This window comes from Diabrotica undecimpunctata, chromosome 3, assembly GCF_040954645.1.
Source record: "Diabrotica undecimpunctata isolate CICGRU chromosome 3, icDiaUnde3, whole genome shotgun sequence".
NCBI lineage: Eukaryota > Metazoa > Arthropoda > Insecta > Coleoptera > Chrysomelidae > Diabrotica > Diabrotica undecimpunctata.
In genome coordinates this window covers 125,112,476-125,125,501 of record NC_092805.1, presented here as the reverse complement: position 1 = coordinate 125,125,501, position 13,026 = coordinate 125,112,476, and the positions used below count along the sequence as shown (strand labels likewise).

The 13,026-nt window shown below is 32.9% G+C and overlaps 1 protein-coding gene across 1 annotated transcript in view; it reads right to left on the bottom strand.

The window, feature by feature from the left end:
• LOC140436162 (nose resistant to fluoxetine protein 6-like) overlaps nucleotides 1-13,026 on the bottom strand; it is a 73,053-nt gene that overhangs the window by 24,649 nt on the left and 35,378 nt on the right. Inside the window, exons 8-9 of the mRNA XM_072524869.1 lie at nucleotides 7,083-7,282; nucleotides 1,523-1,649 (exon numbers count right to left, since the gene is read on the bottom strand). Coding sequence (XP_072380970.1) covers nucleotides 1,523-1,649; nucleotides 7,083-7,282 — 327 coding nt within the window. The remainder of the gene's footprint in view (nucleotides 1-1,522; nucleotides 1,650-7,082; nucleotides 7,283-13,026) is intronic.

Sequence of the window (13,026 nt, the reverse complement as noted above, 5' to 3'; positions counted from 1 at the left end):
AGTATCAAAAGTGAAGATAGCCAAAATGGTAGCTACACATAAAAAAGAGATCGCAGATAAAGAAATAAGAATGACGATAACGGATACAGTAGCTCAGGTACAGACATAACGCGAGATGACATATCCATTTCAAATAACACAAGGAATAAAAATGATGATTAGCTAGCACCGACACTGTTTAATTTAGCATTAGAATACATAAATAGAAAAACATCAAAAAGTAGAAAAACAAACATAACAAAAAATCCAACTGGCAGCTTATGTATATATCATAAGTATTATGAGCAGAACCAAAGCAACAGGCGAGAATACATATATGGATTTTAAATCACATGTAAACAAATACATCTGCCAATAAATACAAAAAAATATTAAAATCAGAGTACACAGCCAATCAGGGGGGAGAGAAGACCAGATGGGAAGGCTATATATTAAGAATAGAAGAAAACAGGCTTAAAAACTGTTTGCAAGGGAAGAGACCTATTGGGAGACCGAGACAGTGATGGCTTACGTTTTTTTCCAAATTACAAACATTAAGTATCCTCCGAATTCATGACAACATCGTTGAACAAGTGACTTCCATTAAATACCTGGGTACACTAATGACTATTTATTACGATTCTATGAACAAGGTCCAATCAAGAACTGAACAGGCTAGAAAGACGTTCATCGGAAAACTTCTTCATGGGGCAGGATTAGATATGAAACTTTGAATTCCAATGCTGCGCTGTTGTATTTGCAATTCTTCTGTACGTTTGTTAAATGCACCTTTATAGGAAAACAGAGAATATATATATCCTGGGTTGACAGAGTTACTAATGTGGAGGTCCTGCGTAGAATGGGGAAAGAATGTGAAATTCTCATGACCGTCAAAACTAAAAAGTTGGAATATCTAGGTCATGTAATGAGAAATCAAGAACGTTACGGCCTTCTCCAGCTGATTCTCCAAGGGAAAGTAAATGGTAAGAGAGGACCGGGAAGAAGACGCATTTCCTGGCTTCAAAATTTGCGAAAGTGGTATAACACGACTACCACTGAACTGTTCCGCGCTGCAGTGAGCAAAGTGAAGATAGCCGTGATGATCGCCAACGTCCGGAACGGATAGGCACTTTAAGAAGAAGAAGATAGGAAAACACTACGTATTCCCTGGATCAAAGAAAAAATTAACACCAAAGTTCTTAACAAAATGTAAGAGAACAAGAAATATACATGCCAACGATAAGAAAGCTAACTACATTAGGCATGCAGTGAGAGTCGACTGATATGAAATTCTTCGGTTGATCAATAAAGAAAGAATTCAATGAAAAAGGTCAATGGAAAAAAACCAAATTCTTGGCTCAAGAACCTGCGACGTTCGCTCGGTAAAATATCGTCCTAGGTGATCAGAGCGACTCGTAGCTGTAGTCAATCGGATTGCCAAAGTTTAAGGGGACATGGTACAGTAAACAAATTAATACCAATATATCATTGTAAGTAGCAGTGCATGCAAGATTTTAAACTATTATAATATAATTAACATTACCTTAGATAATGGTTTTTGAAATCGTGGCCTGGTGAGTACATAACCCAAAAGTGTTCCCATGAACCAAGGTGCTGCTCTTGCTATTGTACCCAAATAAAAGTAGAACATAACAAAGGCTACGTCCACGCTAAAAATAGTTGACAATAAAGATAATATAAAGATAAGTAAAAATGCTATAGCTTAAACAAAAATAAAAAAAAAAATAAATAAATAAAAACCCTGGAACAAAACCGTATGTCTGTCTCATTGGTCTTCATCAAATTTGTGCAGCCAAGTTAGAATAAGTAGAATTAAATTACCTTAGTAAATGATAACTACATAAGCAATACAACCAATTTTCTCCAAAAACTTGACTGGATATTGACAAGCATGTTAGTGCTAATACTTTCGAAAGCACGTTGAGTTTTTAGTTGAAGTTCTTTTAAATTGGTAGCCTTATCATGATCATAAATGTAGCATTTCATGCGTCCTCATAAGAAATAAGAATCAAATCTGGTGATCCCGTTGGTCACAATTTTTTTTAAACCATTTTAAACCATTTGGGAAGGGTATCTAATCTAACCAAGTATCTAAATATTCTCTCGATTCTACAAATTTCTGGAACACATTGCTGCTATAATTGCAAATACTTTGCTCTAGTTATTATTAGGTTGTCGTCTACGATAAACGGTCAAATAATCATATCTTACACCATTCGATAATATACGTTTAATTTTTGGGGATACTGATGTCAAAGAGTATTACCTTGGTAATACCATTTGACAATTTAAACTTTTTTCACAACAGAATATTTCAAAAATAAAAATATAGTTTGATTGAAAATTCAGTTTTTAATTGTTTCGCTATCAACTTATTTTCACACGCAGTCAGTTGCAGATGATTCGCAGCGCCATTTGTGAGCCGCAGCTAAAAGTCATAGCCAGTCACAGCCTGCATATAGATGACAACAGGGTGTCCCATAATTAATTGGACCTTAGCTAATGGGTGATAGCTGACATCAAAATAAAGCGTTTGTGCACAAATTTCCTAAGCAAAATGTTGCTAGCTTTCGTGCTACAGAGTGATTCATTAATATTTTTTTATATTATTTTTAGGGATATATTGAAAACTATTTAACCGATTTAAGTAAAATTTGGTATATATCTTGCTATTATTTAGTTTTATCATTGACACTAGGTGGCGCCAACTACTATAACATTGGTTCATTAATGTGACCATAATTTTTTTGTCCGACCTGTCTAAACATTCTAAGAAAAAAATATGAAATAACATTAAATTCTACAAAAAAAGGTATTCTTGTTACAAATCCAAAAAGGACACCATTTTCGAAATAAACGTATTTTGTTAATGATACGCATCTCTGTATTTAATTTTTCGCAAAACAAGTGGGTACCTAGGTATGCTGTGAACTTAATGACAAAGTCAAGACGTAACTACGAATTTATTTATTATTGTTGTCAAAGTACAGTGGGAATCAATATTTGTCAAAGTGCTATTAAGTTTTTTTTAAACCACTTAAGATAAAAGTAAAATGCCACGTCATAGTAAATTGTGTAATGTAGAAATGCGCGATATGATCTGTTTGTATGCCCAGGAAAAATTTTGTTCTCATAAAATAGCTCAACGCTATTTCATACTTTATCCCAATAGAAGGCAACCAAACCATAAAACTTTTAGATCATTGTTAGACAGATTAGGCGAAACAGGATCATTTCATCCCAAAAACAGGAATGCTGGAACACCGAGAGTAATTGATGCGAACATGGAAAATGAAATTGTTGTGCGTGTTGCAGAAGATCCAGAAACCAGTACAAGGCTTGTATCTGCAGCCACTGATAGAAGCAAATCTACGATGTCAATAATATGGACAGAAAATCTGTATCCGTATCGTTTTACTCCAGTACAGAATCTTTTGCCACAGGATTTTCCAGCAAGGCTCCGATTTAATCAGTTTATGATAGAATGTTTTATAATAAAATTTCATTTACCGATGAAGTCACATTTACTAGGAGAGGTGTGTTTAACTGGCGCAATAGCCATACCTATGCGACAGAAAATCCTCATGCGTTTCGAGAACATCATTTTCAACATGAGTTTTCCATAAATATCTGGTGTGGCATATTTGGGGATTGTATTGTAGGATCATTCTAATTACCAACTAGGCTTGACGGAGTAACGTATCTAAATTTTTTGAGAGAAGATTTACCAACTTTTTCAGAAAACATACCTCTAAGTTTGAGACGTAACTCTTGGCACATGCATGATGGTGCACCACCACATTATAGCCTATAAGTTAGAAATTATCTAGATCAAATTTATTCTCAAAGGTGGATTGGTAGAGGTAGTGTATACCCATGTCCAGCACGCAGTTCCGAACTAAATCCCCTAGACTTCACTTGTGGGGCTACCTAAAGTCATTTGTTTATAAAAAAAAATAAATAACCGTCAAGAGTTATGGCAAACTATTGTAGAGGGAGTTAACGTAATTAGGGCCCAAAGAAACTCATTATTTAAAATAAGACAAAACTTACACAAAAGATTTAATTAAGTAGTTTATCTAATGGTGAACATTTTGAACACTTATTGTATTTTTTTTGTTTCGTTTTGAATTATTCACTTTTTCAAATGTTTTATATTCATTTCATTGTTTAATTTATTTTAAGTTCTGATTTTTTTTAATTTGTTACTGTGTAAAAGGTTTAATAAAAATAATTGTTTCAATCATATGCATTTTGTTTGCAAAAATTATTATCTACTAATACATTTAATATTCACTGGTATTTAAGACCTTTTGAATAATGTTTATTTCGAAAACGGTGTACTTTTTTTATTTGAAACAAGAATACTTTTTTTGTGTAGAATTGAATGTTATTTCATGTTTTTTCCCAAGATTTTTTATACAGGGCGGACAAAAAGTTTAGACATATTAATGAACCAATGTCATCGTTGGTGGCGCCGCCTAGTGTCAATGGTAAAATTAATATCATTTTCATATTAAGCATACTAAATAATAGCAAGATACCAAATTTTACTTAAATCGGTTGAATAGTTTTCAATATATCCCTAAAAATAATATAAAAAAGTATTAACGAATCACCCTGTAGAACAAAAATCAGCAACATTTTGCCTAAGCAATTTAATCTTAAACGCTTTATTTTGATGTTAGCTATCACCGTTAGCTAATGTCCAATTAATTGTGGGACACCCTGTATACAGGGTGTCATGAGGAACTGTACACTCCTATCTCGTATGGAGGCGCCTATGGTTAATAACACGTGACCATTAAAAAATGGATGAAAGAACAGTTAGTCCCCAATTTGCCTGTTGGATCTGCTGTTTTTACTTATAATGCGTCATATCATAATGTACAAATTAATAAAGCACCCACCAGTAATTCTAAAAAAATGAATATGATATCTTAGTTGACAGAAAAATATTTACCATTTGTAACGTCAATGTTAAAACCGCAATTGTTTGAAATCATCAAACGACACAAACAAGATCATATTCAACATAAATTTGATAAAGTGCTGCAAAAATGTGGACATGTTTTTTTAAAACTTCCGCCATATCATCCAGACTTAACCCTATAGAATTGGTTTGGGCGCAAATAAAATATGGAGTTGCAAAACAAAACGTTTATTTTGAAAGAAAGAAAGAAAGAAGAGGGTTGAAAGACAGATACAAGATATTGAAGAACAATGCGGCTTTCGTACCGGGAGATCCTGCCTTGATAATATATTTATCCTACGACAAATAATTGAAAAGCGTGTCGAAAGAAGTAGAGAGACCCATTTGATATTTATAGACCTTGAGAAAGCATATGATAGTGTCCCGTTAAAGAAAATGTTTGAGGTCCTCGAAAGGTCCGGATTGGATTCGACGTATATCCGAGCGATATATAAATTGTACGAAAATGCAGTTATTTGTGTAAAAATTGGAACCAGAACCTCAAATAAATTTAAAGTCATTAAAGGCCTAAAGCAAGGATGCTGTTTGTCACCGACACTCTTTAAAATATACGTCCAAGAAGCATTGAGGAATTGGAGAAATAAATGTAGATTTATTTGCATCGAAGTGGGACAAGAAACTCTGTATACATTGTTGTTTGCAGATGATCAGGTGGTGGTTGCAACCGATGAGGAAGATATAAATTATATGAATCGAAAATTATTTGAGGAATATGCCAAATGGGGGCTTACTGTAAACATAAGCAAAACAGAATATTTAAAAATTGGAGGAAACACCACAGATCTGAGGCTTGAAAACGCAGTCATAAAAGGCTGCAATCAGTATAAATATCTAGGAAGCATCATATCAGCAGATGGCAGAGTTAAGATAAATGTACAAAACCGAATAACCCAATAGAAAAAATGCATCCGAATACTGAATTCATTACTGTCGTCTAATAAAATAAAGATGCATACCAAACTTCGCGTATACAGAGCAATTGTAGAACCAATTACCACATATGGTGCCGAATGTTAGACGATGAAAAGAATGAACGAGATGAAGTGGACGTTGTGGAAATGGATTATCTTAGAAGGTCATGTCGAGTATCGAGAATGAAAAGAATCAGGAATGAGGAAATACGAAACCGTACAGGAATTAGAGATACTCTTTCAGATAAAATACAAGGAAGGCAATTACAATAGTATGGTCACGTGATGAGAATGGAGGAGGAGCGGTGGCCAAAGAAAGCCTTAATGTATGTTCTGCCAGAAAGAAGGAAAAGGGGAAGACCACCAAATTCCTGGAGAAGAGAAATTACAAAAACAATGCAATCTAGAGGCTTAGAAGAGGGAGATTGGAGAGATAGGAAAAGATGGAGGCTGAAATGCGCTAAGCGGCAATCGCCGTAGGACTCCCGTTATATGATGATGAGACGTAGAAGTGTTGGTGGAACAGGAATTTGCTAGAATAACTGTTGAAGATAAGTATTTGGAAAGTGAACGTCGCATAAATGTAATTACTGAAGAATTAATGATTGATTTAAATGATTCTAGTGAAGACGACAGTGCATCTGATTATGAAAGTAAATAATATAATTTAACATTATATTTAATATAAGTTTCCAAACTGTCCTGTATGTATGTATTATTTTTTACTTTATTACAATCATTTCGTATATTCTTCTATTTAACTTTATGACGTTTAAGTGAGTAATAATATAAATAATAAAGTTGAAGTTAAAATAAACTTTGTAATTAATATTTGTTAATACTGTAATCTGTAATACGTATCTATGGTTTCACATACAGACAATATGTATGTAATATAATATAATATCTAATACAAGTAATAAAATATAATCTAATATCATTGTTTCAGAAAATTGTGTGTACCTATCTTTAACAATTTGATTTAAACCAAAAGTATTTTTTGTAACGCCACTGATTTGTTTAATTACTATTTAAATGGGAATAAGCCACAATTAAAGGTTAAAGTACGTCTATTAACGTTTCAATTTCCACTTCGGAAATCGTTCTCGAGAATCTTAGTCGGTAAACCACAAATATTGGTACGGATATTATGGAATAACAAATGTGTTTGAACTTACTTGGCATAGTACGAACTGTTGACTGTAGGTATAATATTGTCGTTATATCCTTTTACAAATGACAAGGCTATCGATCCCAGAATTGCAAAAGTCAAGCATATTACTCCTAGCTTTGTATGCTTCTTAAGCAAATAAAATATCAGGGGTGATATTATGTAAAGCTGTGTATCAACTGCTATATACCAAGTATGTGCTACACACTAAAACATATTAAATTAACAAATAAATAAATTCTATCAGCATTTATCCCTTAAAAATAAGTCAATAAAACTTTTAATCAAATAATGAATTGGTTGCACACTTAGACAAGGAAAGAAAAGGGACGCGTAATCGTATGGAATTGACTGAAATCTAAACGTTTTGAACATGATTTTATCATTACATATTTTTTAATAGATCGATAAAGTGTTTCAGTAAATTATTAAATTGAAGCTGAAATCAGTAGATTTACTGAAGAATCACTAGACCTTGGGCAACGTAAGGGCACCAAAACATGTGGTCACATCGAAACTGGCTTCACTTTTCGAAGGTTTATTAAATGAACGTTACCTGTCCTCTCTTTTTTCCTGCCTAAGTTTGCACATATGAGTTTCTTTCAAACCGTGTTGTAGAAATAAATTTTAAACTAACTTACAATCTATTTTATTTAACTTACTACGACCGGTTTCGACTACTACAACTTTCTGATCATCTTCAGGTCTCCGGGCAAAAGAGTTCTGTCAGGTTTATTGCAAAACGAGCCAATCTTACTTATGTGTGGTTTAAGGAAGTATACAAATAGTACATGCCGGTGCAAAGATTGCTGTTAAAAAGGTGTGTACAGAACGCTTATTTATGCTATAGTGTTTTCTATAGGTCTTCAACTTTTTACACATGAAAATATGTGGGATGTGTCTTGAGGAGACAGTCTGGAAGCTACCTATTGTTTTTGTTATTAGGAGAAATTTAATTAAGGATATTGTTTGTGAGACTAATACGTTGAGTTATATTATACTTATTAAGTTATTTATATATATTTTATAGGTATTTTTTAAAAATATGTGTTATTTATTTATTTATTTATCTATTGAAAAAAATTTTTCTAAATGACTATGATATAATATGACTCATTTATTGGAAATATTTAGATGGAGATAGATAATATTCCAGGGTGGTTTTCTAAACAAAAGATAAGTTAATGGAACCCTTATTTGAGCATATGCTGGATAATGTATGGACTTGTGAGATCTTTAAGGAGAAAATAAAAACAGAAGTTTAATCAATCTACTTACTCTCATTAACAACAATAATAAGTAGCTTTAAGACTGTCTCCCCAAGACCCATCCCATATTTCGATGTGTAAAAAGTGGAAGACTCATAAACAATAGTATAGCATAAATGTGAGTTTTATACACGTCTTTTTAACAACAATCTTTGTGCCGGCATGTCAGTACTACCTATATACTTTCTCAAACCATACATAAGTAATATAGTCACTTTTTGCAAACAAAAAATCTAATGAAACACTTTTATTTACGATATTAGCATTCTAATTAAACTTCTCTGAAGATGATCAGAAAATTATAGAGGTTGAAACTAGTCCTGCTAAGCTATATAAAAAAGATTGTAGGTCAAAAATATTTTTCTCTAACACCCTATTTAAAACTTTTACTCTTCTTTGAGTGTTTGTTTCTATCGCAGATCGTTAAGAGTTTTGGCAAATGTTTTCTGTCTTTTGTTTTCGTCAACAAATTGTTTAAGCCTAAATTTATCCAATTCGTATGTTCTTAAGCAAGGATCACTATTTATGTCCTGGTCCGTGTCTACGTCCTAGTCCGCGTCTACCTTTGATCTTACCTCTCAAATATTAAATAGTTAAAGAAAGTAATTTAAATCGTGTTTTATTATATGACAAATATATGCAGTTTTACAGTTTTGACTGATTTAGTTCAGATTACATTCTATGACCATTCGGCACAAAACTTCCAAGTTAGGAGTACGAGCAGGCTAATATAATAATATTAATAATAATAAAGGTCTTTATTTTTCCTTCAAATTCATACAATACACAAAATATATAATTTATATATGCATAAAATACAATAAGAAAGAAAAAATGCCGAAGATCAGTTGGTGCTGATTTCAAGAAATCAGTACCTCTGCTTTTCATCTTAACCCTTTGTTGCCCAAATATAGAGATTCAAGGAAAAATTCAAATATTTTTACATTTTTGGCATAAAAACATCCAAAATGAATAATATATTTTGTTGTTCTAAATGATTGATATTTACAGGAAAAAAACAAAAAATTGGACTTTTGAGTACCGTCAGGAAATACAGTTTTTTTTGCCCTATGCCCTAAAATATAATGCCCTATATTTACAAGTAAATATAGGGCATTATATTTTATTTGTATATTTATAAAATTATTTATTATTAATATTATCATTAACAAATAATTAAATATTGATAATATGATGTTACAAATTTATCTCATGATAAATCGCAAAACAGTTTTTTTTTTTCATTGCAACACAGAAACACCCCACATGTGCTGCATTTATTGTGAGGACGTGACTGGATACCTTGGGCACTACAGTACTCACACCGGCCTCTATTACCTTCGTATTTGACCCAGTGGCTTCCCCTATTTCCTAAACGTATATCGTCTAAAACGCTAAAGTTGTACTTTCGACGCTTCTGTAATGGTTTCAAGATTGAGTTTCTCTTCTTTGATTCACATTTGTTCATATTCAATAATCCTTGAGAGACTGACCTTCGAAACTCAAACGTGGTCATCTTTTCAATAAGGTCACAGTGTATGATATATGAATTTATAAATGCAATATCTAAAAATCCCCAAAATAAACGGTGCCACCATTTTTTTGATCTACGATTCATACCATACGTAGTACGAAGTTGATCAGCATGATCTACCCCACCCATGTGACGATTATAATCCTCCACAACTACTGGACAACTTATGTCAGATTTTGTACCATCTTTATTAGTTCTTTTGACTGATGTCAGCTCGGTTCCGTGGAAGTTAGTTGCAAAATTCACGATTGTATTGTCATTCCATTTGAAAATACCAATGTTTGTGTTGGAATATCTATAGTCAAAGTCTCCCCTTTTAAGAGTTTTATCTTCAGCTAAAGTCTTAGGAAAATCCTTTCTATTACTACGAATTGTTCCACATGCTAAAGTATTCTCAAGTAGTAGTTTTTTCAGTAACGGTATTGATGTGAAGTAATTATCGAAATAGATGATTTTATTTTTGCCCCAATGTGGTTTTGTTAATGACAACACAACACGTTCTCCTAATCCATGGCGTCTAAATTCATTTTGCAGTTGTTCATTCTTGCCTTGATACACATCAAAATTTGAAATATATCCTTTTTGGTCAGCTAAGCACCAGATTTTATATCCTCGTTTTATAGGCTTCTGGGGATTATATTGTTTTAGGGTCGACCTACCCTTGAAACGTATCATACTTTCATCAACAGCGACCCTTCTTGTTGTTTTGTAAAGAGTTTGAAAATTAGCTTGTCTGTGTTATTTTTTGGAATTTCCAAGTTATTGTTGCAATGAATATTTGCCAAAATTTTCTCAAAGCGATTACGTGACATTGCATTAGTAACTAGAGGAATGCCTAAATCGGGACTTCCATTCCAGTAATGTTTCCAGTTCGGCAGTTGGTGATAGGCCATGAAGAAATTGATGCCAATGAAACTCAGGAGCTCCTTTTCCGTGAGATCTAGTTGTATATTTCTCTGGACAGCGTACAAATTACTTTGGTAAGTGATATCGCTTATGATGGAGCCAAGTACTTTTATGAATACGCTGGTTGGTGTTTCCGAACTATCAAACAATTCCTCGACCACACCTTCCGGCTCCGGATAATCGGATATTTTGGTTTTAACACTACACTTCTTCTATCTACGAGCAGGTTGTTCTTGAACTTCATTATTAGCAGACTCTTCTACTTCAACTTTTGACAAACGCAGCTTTCTGTTTATAGTCGCAGTGTTTTGTTCACAAGATTTTCTTGAAGTGCACGCTTCCAACGATACAGTAGTGATAGTGACTGACTCAGTTGAAACGGTTGGAAAGAATCCAATATCTTGTAAAACAATATCCTGCTTCTCATCATTATTACCATCCAATTTATTTTCAAGTGTATGTGGATATAAAGAACTAGACTCTGTGGTATTATCTTTATCATTCACTTCACTTGAAATGTTCGGAGGCAGTCTAATATCTTCTAAAATATTCACTTTTTTCTCATCACCATTTCTTTTGAAATTATTTTTAAATGTACTTGGAAATAGTAAATCGAAGTCAGTGTCACTATCGTTATCACTTTCCTCTATATCAGTATCAAAATTATTATCTAAGGGTAAGTCATCACCTGCCATAATTTCATTGGCGATGTCTTGCAATTCTGTTTCAGAAAGAGGTTTGTTGTAAAACCATTTTATTTTTTTATGCTCCATATTCCTGACGGTACTTTTGTGGACTCTGAAACAAATAAGGTTTTCTTAGCTAAACCTCTTTCCAAATACAGAATATTTGTTTTCTGTGCATACTACATATACCAATTTACATTATATATATATATATATATATACAATTAGAGCTTACCTTTTCTTGCGAAATGTCGAATACACGATAACAGTTAGGACTAGTTTGAAACTAACCTCACACCATGCACTTCAGAACGTAACTGATGAAATATGAATGTTAATATTACTTCTGCACATGCGCTGCATCTGAGAGGGAGAAAATACATTGGACTCCTGTGTACCGTCAGGCAGAAGCGAAACAAATGAAATATGTACAATATACACGCGTTCAAAATCTGTGGTACTTTAAAGTACCGTCGGGCAACAAAGGGTTTTAAGCAAGAGAGAGAAAAAATATAATATATTTTTTTGCATGTTATGTAACAATCAATTAAAAACCATAACCAATAGAAACATTTAACATTTAAATATTGTCCAAAAACTATCACACAGTTTATACATACTTCATAACAGGTCATCAAATAGTTGCACATGTGTTACTCACTTAGCAATTTAGATTTAAGAGATTTCTTAAAAGATATAATCGATTTTAATTTTAATTCTTTAATTTAATTCTTTAATTCTAAGGCTCTAAGGTATTCGCAACATTTTTTGATATACCCATATTTCCAATATCTCAAGTCCATTTAAGCTGTTAACTTTTATTGTCTACGCTTCAACCCCATACGAAGCCTGAAGTATAATGTAGCCCTTTACAAAATTATTTTGTATGATTTATCGTTCAGAAGGCTACGCATTTTTAAAAGGTTTAATCTGGATGTTTTAATCCGTGTTCTGTGTTAATATTTTTCTTCTTTTCATACCATGTCGATTACTAAACGGTAGTTCTTACATTGGCTATCATAATTTCATTGACCGCACGTCTTAAGAGGAACGAAAAAAAAATGATTAAACCACTCACGTATGTTACGAGGCCATGATGTTTTTCTTCGACCGAGACCCCTCTCATTACATATTTTGCCCTAAGTAATAAGATGGAGGATTCTATTAACGTTCTTGGTGTCGCATGTCATGGGCAAATTGCTCCAATTTTCGTAATAGTACGGTTTTCATTACTTCGGGTTGTGTTTTTAAACGTTATAATACCTCTTTATTTGTCAATCTATCAACCCAGTAAATGCTTAGCAGTATTCGATACACCCACATTTCGAAAGCTTGAAGTTAAGTTAATAGCGACCTAGTAAGTGTCCAGATTTCAACTTCATATAATAATATCGAGAAGATGTAACATTTGACGAGTTTTAGTTTTAGGTTATTGTTATTATTTCGTCCACATATTACTTTTTAATTAGGAAAAACACTGCTGTGGCGTTTTCATAGCTGTTATAACTTTAATATGAAACTAATTCTAAACTCGTTAGGAAATGAAATATATACTAA